We start from the raw sequence: 20623 nt of genomic DNA, 5'->3' as shown, positions 1-20623 counted from the left end.
TAGTCCTAAATGTTTGTGATAAAAAAGACAATGCATTTAAGTCACCAACTTTAAACTCTAAAATGTTTTAATCAATGTCTTTCTGCTGCATAAGTTTTGTTTTTTACGTGACAATTTAAAGCGTTGGAACAATGAGGACAAGGAATCAATATGAAAGCTATTTGGAGGGAGAGACTGGGATTTCATGTTTTGCACTTAGATTTTCTTGCTCAGTGTAGTGAACATGAACAAAAATGGGGCTGCGGGGATAAAGATTTACAGTTTAGGATCCATACTTAGCTAAAACAGATGCGTATACGTTTGTCCCCGCATCAATTTGCGAGGAGTGCCATTAAAGAAACCTAAAAAACCCACTAAATCTCTTCTCCATTCCCTGTGATACGAGGCCCATTAACTGACTGCATGAAAGCAAGTCAGGCTTTATTTCAACCCTAACTGGCAAAGGGCAACTGGATGATAAAGTACAGTCAGACAGGAGGAAAGAGGGGTTGGAAAGAAGCTGAATAAACATTTATCAATATGAAATCAATACTTTTATTAATTATATGAAAACTATCCAAGAACACACAACACAGCTCTGTATTCATCTTAAACTTAGTTGTACTTATTGGAACTACATTTTACTAATTTTAACTGCTCATGGCAGCATTATGTTTTATCCATCCATCCATCCATCCATCCATCCATCCATCCATCCATTTTCCAAATCTGCCAAATCTTTTTGGGGTCATGGCTTTGCTGGAGCCTATCTCAGCCACCGTTAGGTACACCATAGATAGGTCAGTTAGTTGCACGGCCACACAACCAAACGCATTCACACCTATAGACATTTTTAAATCCCCAAATAGCCTATGAGAGCATGTTTTTGGACTGTAGGGTGAAGGTGGGGTAAACCCTGAACAGATTACCTGTTCATTGCAAGGCAGTTTTTTTTAAATCTCCTGCATCAAATTTACTTTCCAGGTCATGAGAAAAATGATGAATGTGAACATCCCAACCCTTACAGTAGAGTCATGTCTCGGGCTGTTTCTTGTAACCTATTTTTATACAGTGTTAGAGAATTTGGTAACAGTTTCCACAAGCCTTTAATTTATTACATTTTTAATAGTATATGTTTTGTTCTATTTATGATTATAAACATTTGAGGAAGACTGAGAATTTACTTATAAACAGCGAGATAGAGCTGTTTTTGTCAGTATTGTAAAGTGATGTTATATTTAGCCTTCCTGTGAGCATTCGTCATTTGTTGACTGCATTCAAATTGTCTATATTTTTACCAAAGACAGGGTTGGTGTTATTCTTGCAGCCCTTTTTTTCTTTTGTCTTCTCATCTCCACTCCACAGATTGGTGTTTTTACAGAGACAAACCTATCACTTCTCAGAGAACCATTTGCATTTCTTTGCAGAGAGTTGACTTCGTTTTCCCTTGATGATTTTTACGGTTTTGATCTCCACTGACCACAGGCAACCACAGGAAAAGTGCTTCTTGCTCAGCACCGCATTGCTTCAGTCTCGATATGCAATTTTCAGAAGACTGTCTGGGATTCACATTTCCTCCACAGTTCATTGTACCACAAGCAAACAGCAGCTCAGCTCATCAAATGCAGCGATGTGCTCCTACACCTCACTTTCCCAACAAGAGTCTTTGATGTCAAATTGACACTTTACAGAACAGCTCTTCATGGATTTGGTGTTGCTTGGCAATTTCAGGGAACTCACTTGTGGTAAGTTATCCTGGATGAGGAGCAGCTTGCAGAGGGGACAGTTTGGATGTTTGAGATATAGATAAACAATAGATGATGGTATTAATCCTATTGGTGATGTAGTTTTTTTTGTTGGCCTTGCCTCCAGGCAGCGGAGCAAAATTAAAGCCCGGAAAATCGGATTAGAGCCCCAGGGGGCAGGATGCCCAGTAGCCAGCTGATGAGCACTCATCTACCTCTCAGCTGTACCATGCCTGAACCACGAGTCCCAATGTTTGCTGGGAGGCCAATTTGTTAACAGTTATTGCTCATTAATCCAGCTTCCTGCTCATGGAAGGAGGTTCCAGAGCGGAGACAATAACCAAGCACTATTGTCTTGCAATTATCACAGTTTGAGAAGCTGATGGTTGATGTATTGTCTTCCAAGTCTCTGTCGCTGTACTGATTGCTAATTTTCTCTGAGGACCCCCTGAGTATCAAAATCACCTAAGTGAAAAATAAGCTGCAAATTATTTCACCTCCAATTTGAAAGTTATGAGTTGCAACTTGACAGAAAGTTGGGGGCTGAAGCATCCAAACTGATTTTTGTATCTTGAGCCACAAACTGCTTACTTTTAAATCATGAAAACAATTTTTTTTGTAAAAGGAGGAGCAGCCAACAATAATTTTTCATTCTTATTGGAACATGACAAAAACTGAATTTTAAGAAGTAAAAAGACCCTTGTTCCAAAAGAAAATTGTCTTGTTGTCTGTCTTATTCTCGAGTTCACTTTTCATCTTCACACAAAATTGTTTCATACAAATTTCATGCATATATATAATCTTATTAAGAAAGATTATTTCATATGCAAAACAATCTTAGACTGAGAAAACACGTCTTATTGATTTGGTAAGAATTTTTGACGTACTTCTTAGGGGCATTGTCTGTTTTCGCAGTGAAACCATTTTACTTTGAAAACAATTAATCTGACTCAACAAAATGAGAGGATCAGTGATAATTCCTCAACAAAAATGCAGTCATGAAAATGCAAAAACAAATACATGACTGAATATTGATGCAGGAGCATCCACACATCCTTCTCTGCCCACGTTCTGCTCATCAGTACTAACCTGTTCACACAAAGGAGCTTATTGTGTAATTGTGCTTGCTTTGATGAAGCAGCAGCAAACTCCTCCCTTTCTGTCAGACCCCTCCCCTGCTCCCACCTCCCTCATGAACAGCATGGAGATCCCCCTTATTATTCATGAGCTGCTATCAGCATCGTCATGTGCACTCACACCGAGGAGGAAAAGAGGGGGGAGTGTCTCGGTGAACGGTCACAACTCTGGTGCGTGAGCGTGTGTGTGAGGCTGAAACAGAGGGAGAGATCAGACATCCCGGCTGATGCTTGAACTGCTGCTGCTGCTGCCGAGGCTGCCGCTGCACATCTCTGCATGCTCTCCTGTTACACTCAGCTGGAGGCTTCCAGCGCATCCGAGTTGGCTTTGGCTGTCTGAATGTGGGACTGGGATGCCCCGGAGGAAATGCTCGCTAAGGAGTGACTGATGACCGCCAGCAACTCCGCTGTGGAGGGTACCCCCTGCATGCGTACCATCACTACTCGGGGAAATTTGGACGCCTGGCGTTTCCACGACAACTATAATGGGCTGCAATCTGTGCACTTTACAGAAGCGAGAGGAACACTACAAGCTACTCTATGAGATTGCACAGGTGAGCTGGGGCTTTAAATGTTTGTGTTGAGGTGATTTATGTGGGGGCTTTAACGGGGGGGGTCAGCGTGGAGCATTTTTTGTTAAGTTTTGATAAAGAGGGAGGAGGTTGGTATGAGGGATTAGTATATAGAATGAAAGTGAGGCTGAAGTAGTTTGAGGGGGGTTACTCACCAGCAGATGTGTTTTGAGTAATGAGCAGTTGCTTGGAGAGCAGCTAGTGAGAAGCCCATTCATCCTACTGGACGTGCTGAGGGAGCAAGTTTTTTTATGGAACAGGATCACTTGGGTCCTATTAAGAGTTTGTGTTTCTTTCTCAGAATCTGTTGTTCAGGATCATTTTCCTTGTGTAAAGTTGTACTACAGTCAGTGGTCAGAACACTTATGGCTCCTAATTTCAAAACAGATGTCCTCCATATTAATGCGCTGCACCCATTACATAATTTCCGTGAATGTGTCTCTCCGCCTCACACTCCTGCAGGCCTATCATTCTAATAATTGAGATAAAACAGGTAGACAAACAAACAAGCATCCATCCAACCGCCTCCAGTCTCACCCCAAGCCCTCGTCCTTTGACAGACTTGAAGCTGAGAAGCTCCTCCTGAAAGTGGAGAAGCAGTCCTCCCCTCCCTTCCTGTGCCGCCTGCCTTCACGCCACTGTGATCACATCCTCATTAGCTGTTTTATACAATCGTCCTGCGCATTAATTAGATTTGAAGCGTCTCTCTTTACCCCTCACGAAGTGACTGGGTGAGAAAAAAAGGAAGCAGGGGAGGTAATCTAGTTAATCGAGTCAACTGCTGCCCTCGGCTTTCAACTTGACTGCAACTTGAGACAATACGAGTCGACCGATGCGGGCTGACGGAGTGATGCTGGTCTGCATTAATGATTAGGGAAAAGGCGCCGTAGTTATGCATATCAGCAGTAATGGACGCTTCATTTACTAATGGGCTGTTTGTGTGTTTTCAAGCGGACAGAACTGTCAAGACACCCCCGAGGCGTGAGCTGGTTACAACTGTAGAAAGCACTTCCCTACAGAAGGTCCATAAAAATAGTGCTGTCTTGATCCTTCTGTTGGCTTTTGAGTCAGCCTTTGTAGCAGCTGTTAGGGAAACTGGGTTGACTCCTTTGCCGGTGGGTTTTTGCAGAACAGAACTAGGTTTGCCAAGTGGGAAAAATGCTGTCCACCCACTGACACACTGAGCTGGTTCCGGCTGCAGCATCAGCACCTACACTCTGATCTCTGCCAGGTTCTTGGTGGAAGAGACTGAAGATGAGGAAGAAAGGAGGAACAGCTGATATGATACTGTGGGCAAAAGAAAGCAAAAAAAATGATAAAAGGAATGTTTTGCAAAGACGAATCACCTCTTAGTCCGGTATCAGCCCTCAGAGAAAACCAAACAAGCGCTGGATTCTTGGCAACACAGCAAAATCAGAAATACGTCGGCACTGCGGGTAGAGAAACAGGAGATGAACAGAGTAGGGCGTCTTTGCATTTCCTGCTTTATGTCGCATCTTGAGAACCAGGAAAAGTATGCTTTTGACAGCAGGAAGCTGCTCACACCAGTCTCTCCAACACACAATTCCTCTTTTTAACCTCTTCAGACCCCAGCTAATATTTGAGCTAACCCTCTACAAACACACAGTCACAAGGCCCCAGCTAAGCAGAATTAACTACTAACCCAAAATTTGATGTCTAGACATGTGGATGCTAGGTCTAAAGATGTTTCCCCACCTCATTGTCGTTGGTTTTGACCAGAAACAGTCGCATAGACTCCACACTTTCAGATTATTCCACACTCCATCCTATTGGTGTGTTCATGCAAAGGAAGCTGCCTTGCTGGCTTGGTCGGCGTGACAAACCAGGCTTGTAGCAGGTCTACTTGAAGAGCAGGAGTCAGTCACAGGTTTTTTTCGTCAGCCTTCCTCTCTTCCATTCACACGCAGAAACTATCTTGACACTCTCGCCTCCTGCCTGGCCCCACAAGCTGCGGGAGATTTATTACTAGCTGGCTCCCCCTCTGTCTTTCCTCTGTTCTCTGGGGCTGCAGGTGTTCTGCATGAAAATGTGTTCACCTTTCTCAGCTGGCCTGCAAAGCTATTTCACTGATGTGACTTTTTTTTTTTTTTTTTATTCTTTGCTTTTTGGTTTGTTGAATCTGCTTTCCTGCTCGAACCCAAAGGCGGAGAAACCCCATCTCTCAGTTCCACGCTGGCTGATTAACTCTTGTCAATCCTTCTTTTCCTCCACCACTTGATTCCTCCGATTGCTCGTCCTCATTCGCTGCACCTCCAACCCTCTGCTCCAGCTGCTCCCCGCTGCTTTCGACTTCCCTTGGACGCTTTCCTCTGATCATTGTTCAGGAAGGAGGAAATCACCTTTTGAACCAAAGTTTAGCAGCCTTCCAACCTTTCAGGGTTGTGCTGAAAAGCAGGCGGTGAAGCTAAGGCCAGTTTTGCAGACATGCAGATTCGGTCCCTGATCTGGCAGGGCTTTGCAAAACCCATCTTGCTCCTGAGCTCCTCCTCATGAATGTCACACTTTGACTGCAAACCACTAAAACTCAATGATGTGTGCTTTTTGGGGCCTAATTAACAGGATGGCAGATGTTGATGAGAGGAGCAGTGCAGCACAGAAGAGAAAGACAGAGCCTTTTCAGGGCCTGGATTCTCCCTCTGCATTATGTTTAGGTTTTTTTTTGTTTGTTGTTGAACTGCAATCAAATGAAGTGTCCCGAGGGAACCCCGATGACAGCCAAACGATATTCAAGGCACCACTAGGCTAAAGTGGCATCTCTCATCCTCTCAGTGTTGCTGGATAATGAATATCCCCTCTCCCAGCAGAGAGCAAAGGCCTTTTATATTTCTTTATCCCATGTTGTGCTTCTCCAATCAGCCTGCCTTCCTTTTATTATTTTTTTTACCTCAGAAGAAATTTTGAAAGCAGCATGGGCAGTTTTATAAGTTTTATTAGGCAGGAGAAGAATCACTTTCCACTGCATTTGAGAAATAAATGGAAAGCAGCTTCTCAGCTCGATGAGGCACAGCGGTCTCTGATAACTTGCTGATGCATATGAATGAGAATGAGGCACCCTCAGTGCACGCACACACACACTTGAAGACACACAAAGCGACCCCAAGAAAAACAGATCCTAGTCATGGAGAATATTTCAATAAAAAGCAAGGTTCAGGAATTTTAGAGCGTTGTGGCATTTAGGAAGTTGACTGTTAGTAATGGACTGCCAGTTCGGAGACATCGTGTCGAGCAGAGCAGCAGGGTTGACTGGACAAGATGGAAAGACCTTAGAGACAAAAAAAATTGAATTAATTTTTTTGTTCCTGGGTGAAAGGCAATTCCTGAAATGCTTTGCAATGAGAGGATAGTGTACTTTATATGCCAGCACCAGATGTGAAAGCTGTGAAGTGGAGACAGTCTAAGAAGGACACGTCTGACTTGCTGCTGCCGCTGCAGCACTACCGACCATGTGTGTAATAGATGTCTAGTCAATAAAAGGTTGCATAGCTATCACAACAGCCAGATTTTCTGTGAAAACGGCTTGGCAAACTACAGCGAGCTGTCTCCATCATTCATATGGAAAAGGCACAGCAGAATTTTGTTAAACCCTTTGGAACCAAGCCATTTAATTCCATTTAACTACATTCAAACATGTTAGTTTCGGAGTTTGCAAAACTTCCAAACTTCCAAGCGGAGAAGGGCTAAAATAATTTTTACATAACTTTGTAACAATCATACTGTATTTTTTTGATTCAAAAATCAATTTGTATTTTTTCAATTGCAAAGAAGGGTTTTGTGAGGAAAAACCCAAGTTCCATCATCAACAGACATTGACTTCTGTCTAACAGGTGTTTCCAAACACGGCAGATTCTCAATGTCCAAAATTGAAGGTCTTGATTAATTTGCAAGTGACCCTTGATGCATTTCACCTCACTAGAGTATTTGGTGGTTAACAAACCAAAATAGGTGTTTTTGTTATAAAAAAGAGACTGAAGTGTTGTGCATTGTGGTTGAAACAGCCTACAATATGAATTCAGTGAAGCATGAACAAGGTTGGAAAACACCTGATTGGTTTTCAATATGCAGAGATATTAGGAATGTGAGCAACGATTTGTTTGTGTTACAAAAATATGTGCATGAAATAGGTCTTTGGCGGTTAGACTGGGCTTGTGATAATGAACTTGAACCATAGATGTATAAACCTCAGAGCATGATGGTGGTTAGAGGCCAGACTGTGACAAAGCATTACTCCAGGTGCAGAACGGGGTGGAGGAGGAAGGGCGAAAAATATAATTATAAAATATATAAAAATATAAAGGCAAAAACATAATTGTGATTGGCTGAGAAGAAAATGGCAGGCCAATTAGCTATTGGTTTAAGGTGAAGGCCTAATTGATAACAGTGTTTAGAGCGCCTTAACAACCCAGTGCGCCTGGAAGTGAGATAGATCTTCCTCATTGAAATTGCTCCAAAGCTTTACAACATGAAGAGATGGAAGTGTTAATTAAAATAAAAAAGCCAGAGGACCAGTTTGTTTTGTTTTTATGCTTGGAAGTGCTCATCTGTTGCAATCCTGCCCCTAAACAGGCAGCTGTTGCAGCAGTAGGACTTTTTCCTGGGGGCGTGTTCTGCTTTAGTCCGTGGTCTGCTGTCAACAGCATAGTGCGTAAAGGCAAGTCACATGAAGGTGAAATTCTGGAGCATTTCCTGCATAATGAAATCACTGTGCTTACCTTATGTGAAAGCCCACTTATATGGAAAATATTTGAATGATTTTGTTGGAATATATGCCTTTATGAAAAATGGCCCACCCCTATGAGGTGCTTCCATGACTCCATAATGATCTTGCAATGGCTTCAGGAGTATATTAACAATGTTAAACCTTGCACTTCCCAAATCTTCTGCACTCTCCACATCTCCTGACAGTTGACTGTGAAAGTTGTCATCTATCTTCCTTTTTTTTCTTTGTTGTCAAAGATGCCTCTCAGCCATTCAAATTAATAGGAGAAAAGAAGAGATGTGGATGGGGGGAAAGTGCTCGGCATGATTGATCTTGTGTCCACCCAGCAAAAGATTAACCTGAAATATAATCTCTCCTCTCAACACAGATTATATTTCACAATTTCTGAATATTACAAAGGCCCATATGGACAGATGCAGACACACAAATCTTCCTTATGCCAAAGTCATACAGCCAACCATATTTCTGAGTCAGCCCTGATCTGTAAGCCAGCCATGTTTGATTGCAGCATAAAGGAATGTCTACGAGCGTCACTGCTGTCAGTCAGAGCCAGAAAATGGAGATTTAAACGCCCTAATTTCTGCCTATACTAGTTAAAAAAAGAGGCATTTCTCTTACCTTCTCCTTTTACAGCTCTCCTCTCACTGCCTGATGCTTTTTTCATTCACTGTTGCGTAACCAATGCCTCCCCCTGACTTGGTAATTGGAGATTTCATAGTGTAATTTTGTGCGAATCACACATTCAATTGCATGACTGCTCTGCTTTATGAAATTTCACTGGCTCTTATTGTTTGTTTTTCAATGCAACGTTATAGATGGAGGGGGAATTAAAAAGATAATTAAAATTCCAGATTGCACCTTCTTGGCGTGGAGCTGTGCGTCTGTACATTCAGATGTCACATCCACCATGAAGCCATTGGGTTTTTATCAGCCAGCTAAATCTTTCTATGAAGCTGCAGAAGAGGATTTAAGAGGGAGCTGATGAATTGACCTTTTCCTTTTTATGTGTTCCTTATCTCAGTAAGAACCCTGCTGACCTTTTCAGCCACAGATCAAGCGTCTGGATCCCCTTGTTGTGCTCGTGCAGCTCTCCAGCCCCAAAAACGAGCAAAGCTCTTCAAAATCAGTTTTATCTCCTGTGTGTGCCTCCATCCCTTTCCATTTTTTTCTACTTTGTCACAGCTAGTGCCACCGGAGAGCCACGCAAACAAACCGTGGCATTCTATTTTCCTCTGGGAAGTAAAGAGTTTTATCAGAAAAATCTTTCGCGCTATATCTCACTGCTTTGCATTAGATTGCTGTTTTGGCTGCCGACTGTTTTTCTTTTGCGTTTAGAGACCGGCTGTGTGTTAGGGATTGTTAAGACAAGAAGAAAGCAGATAGCGATGAAAACATCAGAGTTCTGGAGGAGGATGCCGTCATTCACCTTGCTTTAAGTCACATCACCTTGGGACAAATGGAATCTGGCTGTCTTGGTCACAGATTGGTCCTCCTTAGATGAGGATGACATCATCGTGGCGTCATGTGTGGGTAATACTTAAGCCCTATCTGCTGCATCTCTGACATTCCCATCAAGATCAAAGGTCTTCACCTTGATTTGGTTCTGTAGGCAATCATGGAAAATGATGCCAGAGTATCATAATTCTTAGTTCTCCAGGGAACCGAAACGTCCATTTGGGCAATCTAAGTTGATTTATAACAACTCTGTCAGAGGATAAATTATGGAAATGACATCTCATAGGAATATTTGACGGGTTTAAATATTTTTTGTCAGTTATTTTTAGTCCTCTGTCTCAGTAAATAAAAAGGAGATATCATTTTCATGCGCAGCAGTTTTGTGGATGCGTACAAGTCTGTTTGCCTATGGAAGTGTCAGTGAGTGCATTCAGAAAAGTGTGCCTTTATACGTGCGATGCATGCACAGAAATCTCCATGTAGGTTCCCACACATATGTCTTTCTTGCATATCTGTGTGACTAATTGAGCCTCAACTTGTTTTGTGATTTCTATACAAAACTGCATTCTGTTCTCAACTGTCTGTGCATCTTTATGTGTGTGTATCATGGGTAGAGTGTGAACAGACCTGACAGCTTGTTGCAAGTTTTTACTACAATCACTGATGAAAACAAAGAGCTCCGGGATGCACACTGGGAACAGTGCATCTGCAAGAGGGGGGCCTCCCAGCTGATTATCTGTGTTTAAACAGACCCTCGTTGAATTACTGTCATCCACCCGGATGCATTTATTTTCCCTTCCGTCTTTTCTCAATTAGAAAGGATCGCACGCTTGCATGGATTTCAGTTAGAGATACTCTCCATCCACCTGACAGCCATTAGAGAAGGAGACTTAAAATGTACACTTCTGTCCAGACATTTAAAAAATTGATGAGTTTGATTGCATGAAGATTATTCTTAAAAACACTATTTGTAAAATTACGCTGCACAGAGACCATCAGTTGTCAGGTGCTAAATCTGTTGCACGGCTCCATCCTGCATTGCTAGCTTGCATTGCTTTGCATTTATCATTTGTGTAGGTAACTGAGAAAAAGAAAAACTTCTTCTGAAGATTAGTTTGCAGTAAGAAGTTATTCAACCAGAAAATTTGGATTAAGCAGCTTGAATAATTATGTCAGAATAACCTGTGTTTATTAAAAGTGTAAGGGTAAAAGATTACGTTTATATTGAGAACAAGTGTCTTTTAAAATTTTTGAATGAAACTGTTCAAGCCTCAGTCACGTTTTTTCGGTTGTTCAGGTCTGTGTAGGGTCATAAACGGGAGTGGCAGTGTCTTAAAGGGAGCAGGTATGTCTTGCAGTTCCCTTCAGGCTTGTGTGGCTACCTTAACCCTTAAAGGACGTCAGGAAAAAGGAGCGTACCATTGTTGTGCGTGTGGTAAGCGTATGGTAAAGGATAATGTAAGTTTTACACACTTATGATGTAGGGGTGACCCTAAACCACATTCTAGTCAATAGTAAGATGCGGTTACTGGCTCCTTACCGATGCGTGCAAAAGCTGCACAAACAAGTTGTGCTGTAATAGGTGGAACCCATTGGATGCACACACAGTATGCTCTGATCACCTAATTTCCTAAATTCTAACAGTCAGACTTGTCACATTATCAGCACTGAGGGTCCTCTTGCTTAGTGTGCAGGGTCTGGGGGGTTGAAAAAGGGAAAAATCCATATGATGTGCCTGCTTCTCAACGACTTCTCTTGCTTACCCTGATGTATTGTATAGCTGTTCGCTACAACATGTTGCCTACAGCATCCCTGTATAAAGAAATGTGCATAAACATGAACAATTGACCAAGTGGTCTATAATCATAAAATTTTGTGCGCGCCACCTGTGTGCCCTGTACAGGTTTACCGCAGAAGGCCGTATCCCCCTACACATGCAGCTGTGACAAAGGCAAAATACGAAGGGAAAGTTCAACCAATGACATACAATATGTATGAAAACCTGAACTTTGGGGGGGGGGGGGGGGGGGGGGGAGGTCTGATTTAGAGGGATTTTGTATTGTTGCAGAGTTTAGTGTGCTTCAGGCAGCAAAGATGCTGTGTTACCAGAACACACATTGTAATGCACAAAAATAGATTCATTACAGTGAACTTTATTTATCTGAGTTTCTTTATGATAAAAAATCCATTTTTTTCTACAAAAATAATATTAAAACATGCTTAGTTCAATCATCGAAACATTTGATAAGAACTAAGCCATGACACCACAACCTAAAGTTGTTTTGCTGCAGTTTTATGGTTAAAAAAATATATTTTTATGGCTACTGAGGAGGGACAGGACCTGACAGCGTACACATGCTTTCTCTTATCTTTATCATACTGTGCACTAAGCGTCCAGTCAGCACAGCCTCAAGACATAAAGTATCAACTCCACCATCTCTGGTGACATTTTAGGAAATATGACGGCGACAGGGCAGAGGCTGCCTCTGTCATCTATATTTGATAAAAAGATTGGACAAAGCCTGGAGGTCCTCTGCCAGAAGCTTTTCCTGAAAAGGATTTTGCACTTTGTCTGCGTTTTTTTTTTCCTGCTCTTTCCTATCATCTCCCCTATTTTGATTTTTGAACCTCTGCATGAACCCCGGGGAATCAGACGCTGGGGATTGTCAGTGGTGGGTCTGTGTGTATGTGTGAGACTGCTGCCGGCGCAGGTCAGGCGATCGCTCTCTGCTTGTATGCTGGAGGCGAAGGGCGCTTGGCGTCAGGGCCGTTGTGGTGACACAAAGGCCCTCGGGTGAAGCGGCCACACAGGATCTCACTCTGCAGGTCAGCAAAGTCCCCCTGCAGCTCCCATGATAAGCCCAGCCTGACAGCCATTTGATGAGGAGGATGACACGGACTCACACCTCTTCGCTCAACCGCTCGCATGGCCAGGCCCTGGGGACAGAAGCGATAAGAAGCACCATGAATGCAACCATAGAAGCACAAAGAGTCAGTGACAATAAACCCAGTCCACCACAGTAGAACAATCCTTTTCAACTAATTAATGCAAAGGTTCTCTGTTTTGAAGGCGAAATGTGTGTTCTAGTCGGCCGTGTGTCAAGCCCTGCCGTGGCTCCATTGTTTCTGCTGCTGTCACACAGACACACTGGCACAGTTACAAAGCTCTCCTTTAATGAGCTGCATTCATAATGAGAGCTTTGCAGCAACCGTGCAAAAACTCTTCCTCAAAGAAATCGATGCCTCATCAATGCAAAGCAACTTCCACTTGACACCTCGGAGTAAATGTAATCTTCTTAAATTGTGGAATCCATCTAAAAACTCCTGTCGCATTTGAAATGTAAGCCAGTGTGTGCATTGATTTACAAGATAATGATCATATGATGCAGATTGGTAAATGTTATTCCCATATAAATTCTAGTGAAAAGGGTGGAAAAATTCAATATATTTATCGTTCAAGTAGGTTTTTATGTTCTATCTTGTGGATGAGAAGGGAAACATTTTACAACACAATGTATTGCTGTGAAACAGCAAATATATAAATGTTCAGCAAAGTTCTAAGTAGGAAGAAGATTTGGTCTATGCATGCTTGGAATGGGGGTTTGTGTTTTTTCCCTGCGCAGCTCCCCAGTCAACCCAGCACCTCCCACACAATCCAGATCTTCTCACACTCAGCTCTGCTTTCTCGCAGTCTTCACACCAGACTGACAGAGGGGAGAACTGCAGGGCGGGTGGGGGGTGGAGGCACCTGCCCTAATATTTTCAGTGTTGTGCAGAAACAGTATGTTACATTTGGGGATTGTTTTAATAATGGATAGAAGTGTTTAAAACTTGTTATGCAGCCTCAAAAAGGTTGCTGATTACCCAGCCCGACAATTTTAGATGCAGTTTTTGGCTAACTGACGGCACATGGGGCTGAGAATGGGAAAATAGCTTGGAAGAGTGGTACGTTCTTTTTTTTTTTAGCTGTGTGGAATCTTTTTTAGAAGGTATCAAATCCTTTCACAGTGTACATCCCTTCTGCAACTGTGACACCTGACCACTCTTAACCATGCAGCCTCAGTCTTTTTCTAGTTTGTAGTATTGCTGTAACTTTTAGCATTATACAGTATGTGCAGTTTACAATTGACCTTGGTATGGCAATATGTCATCGCGCACACAATTCCCCTTTAGAGGGATGTATTGGTAATTTGAGATACCTTGCTGTGGGGGACCACCAATGTCCACATGTGATCTAATGTGATTTAAAAATATAAAACGCAGGGGTATTAAGATTCATGCAGTTTTGGACAGCTAATGGGTCCTGAATTGAGGTCCTGAGATGTTTTTGTGTGAGTGAGCAGTAGAGGGGGCAGTAGAGAGAGAATGACGGAACAAGTACGTGTGATGGCGATAGTCGTGTGGTCCGGGCAAAGATTCTAAACGAAAGACGGATTAAAGAAAACTCTAAGAACACATGTACACCTGAATCATCATCATTGAAGAGTGTGGATCATTACTGTCAAGGAGAAGACCAACCAACACTGAACGACAAAGCTCACATCAATGCATGGATTTCCCAAAATCTATTAATAAAGATATTAAGCCTTCAGATCGCCCGGGGGCCGGTTGTTCTCTACCTGCTGCTGCGGCGGGGTCTTGGTGTGGGGATGACTGGGCACTCTCCCTCCTTCTTTTTACATTCCATCATCCACTTTAGAAGAACATAAACACTCACTTGAGCACAGGTGTTAGCTCACCTTTGCACTAATATTTTGCATGATTGAATGAAATATTTCACAGTAGTTGGTTTGAAGGCATAAGTATGCGTGTGTGAACAATATTTGTATTGTGTACATGTTGACATGTAAACATTTTTTGAAGCCAACGTGTATGTTTATAACATTTGAGTGTGTGTGTGGACAGGCCCCGCCCTTATAGACTTGTATCACATCTGAACCTCAATGTAATGAGTTTAACCATCCAGAAACTTGTTGCTTTATGCTGCTTCATGGTTTTACCCCCCCCCCCCCCCCCCTTTCTATAATCACCCTCCTATCCCCCCCCTCTCTCTAACATCCCTCTCTCTTCTTCCCTCCTTTCCTTTTCCGTCCGGTCCAACACAAAAGATTTTCAAAAATGATTAAAATGAATAAAGTTTGGCCTTGATTACAAAAGAGGTTTATTCAGACATACCTCTGGCTTGTCTGAAGATTCATGACCCTGTTGTTAAAGTAAAATGTGTCCAACACAAGAGGCCTTCAGCTCTCATCTGTCTGCCCAGCTGTTGGACAGGACAAGTTAAAAAAAAATAATAATAATAATAAAAAAAAGATATTAACCCTTCAGAATACTTTATTTACAGATCGTGTCAAATGCAATCTGTGGTAATAAAGGGAAATTGCAATGCCAACATTTGCTAAAACACACTGGAATTCTTTCAGAGACGATTTTTTTACAGAATATATATTGTAAACAACTTTGATTAGGATGTCCAACTAGGCACCAATTGGATCCATTTTAACTCATTGACTAAATATATGAGAAACTGTCCTAGCGTTCCAAACAGGAAGTACCCACTGGCTCCAAGAAGCCAAAATCCTTTAGACTTTCATAGAGAAATAAACAGCTATCAGTCATTCTATTCGTCCGAAAAACTAGTCTTGCTCTACTACTGTTTTTTCGAACGTGTTCTTGCGTATTCAAATTTTTTTTCATTACGTTTTTTTTTTCAGTGGTGCAAGTTATTCAAGTTGTAAATTGACCAATCAGATGCCTCGATAAAAGTATGTGGTGCCAGTTGGCTCCCTCGTCCATTGTTTGAAACATTTGATTGACAGATTCTCCCAAGACCGCCTACAAGTGGTAGGGGTGTAAACTTCCAACAAGCTCACTCCTATTTGGTGAGGGAGATGGATAGATAGAATTATAGATAAAATTAAGAGAGATCACAACTTTCTGACGGTATCTGGATCCAACATGGCGGTGTCCATATCTTGAAAAAAGTGGCGATTGAATTGACTTTATATCATCGGAGCCAGAAGCAAGCCATTTTCTATGGGTGACATCAAACTTGCTTTTTCATTTATCAAACATCTGGTACAAAGACAGCTGATATTGGAGCTTTACCTTTGGGCTGTATAGCTTCTAAAGCCTCTCAGTCAAAGTTAGTTTTCACACTTCCAGTCCTTTGGGCTGAACTTTATGCATGTGTCTGAGACACAGATCATGATAGACAAGCCTCAGACAGGATAATGTTAAAGGGTCACAGAGTGGTAGTCCATTAGTGTCAGCGGCACATCACTATACCTCGGAGAGTCAGCGGCCCCTGTCAGTTTCTTTGCACCACTTGTCAAATAAGTCGAGGGAGTGGCTGTCTTCATCGTGCAGTCAGTAAGGGATCAGTGCCAGAAAACTGCACTGAACTCCCAAAGCCTGCTGTAGTCAATGGTCCAAAAAAAAGCTCTGACATTTTTACATGACATATTTGGTAAAACAACATTTATTTAACAGCAGAAGTAAAGTCTTTCTGTGGTATTGACTTTGAAATTTAAGGATGTTGAAGTAATGCCAGAGATATAATGAGTAAATGAAGAGACCACTGGAGGCGTTGATTTCCTTCTGACTTCTATGCCCGAAAGACATCAAAAGTCAACTTAGCTCTGGATTGCTAAAATCCATGAAATGTTTTTCTATTGTTGTATTTTTTTAAACCCCTTGACCCTGCATTTATTTCCAGTTGTGAAAAAGGAAAATTCACTTGTGTTTTTGCTTTTAAGTAGATTCTAAATTAATGTAATTTTGGAGCCGTAGAAGTTTGAAGCACATTTGCATGAATAGGTGTTAAGAATTTAAGGCAACTGTGTGTTTGTGAATTGGAGAGTATCGGCTGTTTCGATCTCAACAAAGTCACTTTATGCATTATTAGTGCTGTGATTTTTGAGTTGTGGGTGGAGGTGACCTCAGAGATTATCTATCTGCGGTAAATATTTCTATAGATTAGATTAGATTAGATTATATTTGTTTATTAATCCCACGAATGGGAAATTTCCTTGATAGTGGGTGTGATTTAGGCTGAAAAGATCAACAGTGGAAGACACACTGGAAATAAAAGGTGTTAAAAGACAGGAACCTGGAGGGAATTGACATGTACACTGAGAAAAGGCCAAAGAGCAGAGCACACAGTTTTTCAGTGTCTTTGAACGTGTCATTGTGCTCCAAAACAAGAGTTTGATTTACCTGCACTGGGTGGAGGATGTGTCTCGGGAAAAAGCAGGTGGTGAAAATATTCCTGCTGCTCTGATACAGAAAATCTATCACACCTGCTTGTTCTCTGGACTGGACTTTGGCAGCTGCTGTTTCCTCTTTCTTTCTAGGAAACAATCTACACCTCAGTTAGACCTCTGTGATTTCCTTAGATGAATTTACTACATTAAATACCTTTTATTTGAGAATACAGCAATTTGATTAATGCAAGAGGAATTGTATTTTCTAACTCTCTCATTTAAAAAAAACATACATATTTTTATGCATATGTATTATATTTAGTGTATTTTTTTTGTTTGTTTTATTTTCCGTTCAAATGCTTTTTTTTTGTGGGGGGGGGGGGGGGGGTGGGTGATCAGTATTAGAAATCTTGCGAGTCTTTTTTGGTTTTCATCCAAAAAAAACTTTTAAGAAAAGTTTAAAAGCTGTTAATTTGTGTGTTTTTTTAGGAATAAATAAACCTTGTGAGTAGCGGATATAAAGAAAAGCTGACCCAATAATGTTTAGGATTGACTTTCCCTTTAATACCAGTCTTAATTGTCTTCACACCGTTTTGTGTTGTGTAACACTATACGTCATGTTTCATTACCATCTTCCATCGTCATCTTACCTCTGTGACTCTCCAAGTCACAGAATTGTTATCTGAGATATCATAGTGAAACAGACGCCTTGCTTCCAATCACTTGCGCTCATCTAATTATAAAACACTAGGTAAATGTTGAGCAGATGCCCTCCACCAGTCCCACTGCCCTCCTCCCTCTGCTTTCCAATTAAGAGCCATTTGGTCTCATTCTACTGTTGCCTTGGCTTCACACAGTGAGGCAATCTTGGCCAAACTGCTGCCGCGATATAATCGAACCCAATCACATGCCAAATCCACATACTTTCCGGAAGATGAGAACGAGGTTAAGGTTAAGAGGTGTCACATTCTGCTGTGGTGCCTTACTTGTTAGCTCGAGGTGTCTTGTTTGGGGAGATTGTGCATAAAACTGTCTCTTTGTTTGCTTTCAATAGCAACAGCCAAAGTTTGCTTTCAAATTTTCTGTGCCCCCGCCAAAACATTTTTTAGAGCCCTACTATTTGGCGGGAAAAAAAAAGCCAGAAAATGTCCTCATACTAAGACTGTAGACTCCAAAATATCCTAAAATTGTTTAAAATATGTCAGGATTTATGATGCTTTTCTACCTTTCCTGAAAGCTCAAAGTGCTTTACAGTCACAGTCCAGGAGCAATGTAGGGTTCAATGTCTTGCCCAAGGACGCTTTTTGTCGCATGGGGAAGGCTGGGATCTTTTGATCTGAGGTCAACCGCCCTACCTCTTCACCCTGGCCAGATTACATTTAATCTGGTATTATTTTAACTGGACTGATATTTCAAGTAACCAAGCCTCTTCCTGACATTCTTCACAGTAGCTAGAGGAAATCCCTATATTTACAGTTCAAACAATGTCATTTGGCCTTTGTATTATTGATGATAATATTGATGATTCTTGTTCTAATTTCCATAGACTGACTTCTCACTCACAATGCTAGAAAACATTACAATCACATGTAAATAACTGACATTACACAAAGTAACTAGTAAAACAGTAAAACACACAATCACGAATTATAATAAGACAAGAAACTCCCAATCTCTTAATAAGATTTAAACTATCTTTATTACATTTGTTTACAACAAATTACAGTGCTGGACTGCTCATTTTTGCAGAGCGGTATAATATACTCCAAGTTCATCTTTACCGCTGTAGGTAATGGCTCTACGTCTAGTCTATCTTGTTACATTGTCTGGAGTGATCACACTCATTGATTAAACTAAGAGCCAGTTACAGCTGCAGAAAGGATTCCCTGCTGCACCACGTCTATTTAGGAAAGGCGGCATGACTGCGCAGCTGTTGTGATTCGATGCAAATTGGATATTTTGAGGATTCAGAGCCCTCACAGAATTATGGTTAATCCATCCTTACTAATAGCTGTGATATCCTCACCTTGTGTCTGACAGTCATATCATGGTGGGCCTGGTAATGATGGAAAGTGAAGAACATGTCTTCCAATTTTTGTAAGCTGGGTCTTTGATTGTTTTGTTTTCTTGCAGTTTGACTGTGCTAACCTTTTTCCTCCTGCAGTTTCTGGGGTTTTAGAGATTCAATTCTTGATTGCTCTACTCGGGGTTCATACCAGCTCCTTGTTCCTTGATCTGAAAACAAGTCTTGCTCATTTTCAGTTATCAATCTTCCTTTGAAGAAAGCTATTTTTTTTCAAATAGATTTGTGTTTTTTTGTGTGCATGCAGTCTGTAGCCTAATGAAATAGAACATTTTCCCAAATAAACGAGTGATAAAAATCCTTTATAGTCCTTATAATTGTTTTTAAATCGGGAAAAGTTGTCCAAGCAGACCACTTTCAACAATCTGCAGTTGCTGAAAGGTACAGATTGGTTTTGTTTTTCCAAAATCACACATTGTCCCTTCCTTTCCTCCTGTAGTGTTCACATCTTCCTCCTGGCCTCGATGCCCTTCACACCTCAAACTCCATGCAGGAGAGAATGAGCAGCTGTCACTTCTGCATGGCAGTGCTGCTTCCTGTGTCCAGCACAGCCAAAAGTAGCTGTCGTGTCTGCTCCAGGTCAGGGGACAGCTCTGCAGCTGCATGTGCACCTCAGATCTGGCTCTTCCTGTAAACGTCTAAACCAGCTGCTTAAAATTACATGTTAAGGTAGCAAGGTTGATGGATAAATTCTTGTAAAATAAGCTTAAACTGCATATCTACATTACTGTAAATCTAGTTTGGGGTGTGTAGAGGCTGATTTCTGGTTGTGGCACTGAGAGGACACTGGCACACATCCTTTATTAGCTTGAGTGTCCAGAGACTCACAAAAGCACTATACACACAGACTGGCTGTCACACGTGACCTGCCTATAGTTCTCATGACAGTGTGGTGACCCAGCTACCCACCCAGCATGCAAACATGCCACATAATCCCCTCTGCTCACAGGATACCGCCTCTTTTGCTTGTTTCCTCCTCTTACAACTAAAATATTTCCAGAATGCCAGCTGATTTATGCGACTCTGGAGTGCCTCCATCAGCTCAACATGTTTATCAGCACATTTTCTGTTTCCCTCTTTTGGAGAAGCTGCAAGATAGGACAGATTCATTAATCAGGAACTTACAACTCATCCCTGGAAGCAAACAACAACAGCGCCAGGTGTTTTTCCCATCAAGAATGGTTTGTTAGATTGTCTTTTTTTGCATTCATTAGAATTTCCAGGTGGAGGGTTTTTCATTAATGCATTCTCCATCAAGAGCAAAGTAATGTTACAGCTCATTTACTGTGCCGAGCTCCAGGTCATACAAGCATGTTTTGACAGCTGCTCCACTACATTCAGAGTACAGCAGCTGATGCTAGTTTGTTCTTTTTTTTTATCGGAAGGCTTTGCAGCAATGTTCAAACCCTTTGGTCCTGGAATAATGTGAAATTTCAAGAATCCAGTTAGTCTGGTCTAACAGCATCAAAGTGATTTAAACCTCTATGACAGAGCTTTGGTCATTTCCTGTGACTCAGTCTTTTAGATTTTCTCTGCACTGTTTCCTCTGAACCATTAAGCAAGAAGTAGAAAAAAAAGGTATTAACAGTTAGAGACAGTGATTCTTTTTGTTTGTTATATAATCCAGAAATTCTGTTTACCATATAGGTAGTAAAGACGAGATCTGGAAGAACAGAAATAAACATTATTCTTTTATTTGTTCCTTTGCTG

General features: G+C 41.5%; 1 protein-coding gene across 1 annotated transcript in view; it reads left to right on the top strand.

The window, feature by feature from the left end:
• The first annotated feature begins 2744 nt into the window (after positions 1–2744).
• The window catches only part of LOC101159985 (PDZ domain-containing RING finger protein 4), a 54753-nt gene continuing 36874 nt past the window's right edge, over positions 2745–20623 (top strand). The window contains exon 1 of the mRNA XM_023955661.1: positions 2745–3414. Coding sequence (XP_023811429.1) covers positions 3346–3414 — 69 coding nt within the window. The 5' untranslated portion in view covers positions 2745–3345. The remainder of the gene's footprint in view (positions 3415–20623) is intronic.

The sequence above is a fragment of the Oryzias latipes genome, chromosome 6 (genome assembly GCF_002234675.1).
Source record: "Oryzias latipes chromosome 6, ASM223467v1".
NCBI classification, from domain to species: Eukaryota; Metazoa; Chordata; class Actinopteri; order Beloniformes; family Adrianichthyidae; genus Oryzias; species Oryzias latipes.
The sequence above is the reverse complement of the archived record's forward strand: the minus strand, read 5'-3'. Positions and strand labels throughout refer to the sequence as shown.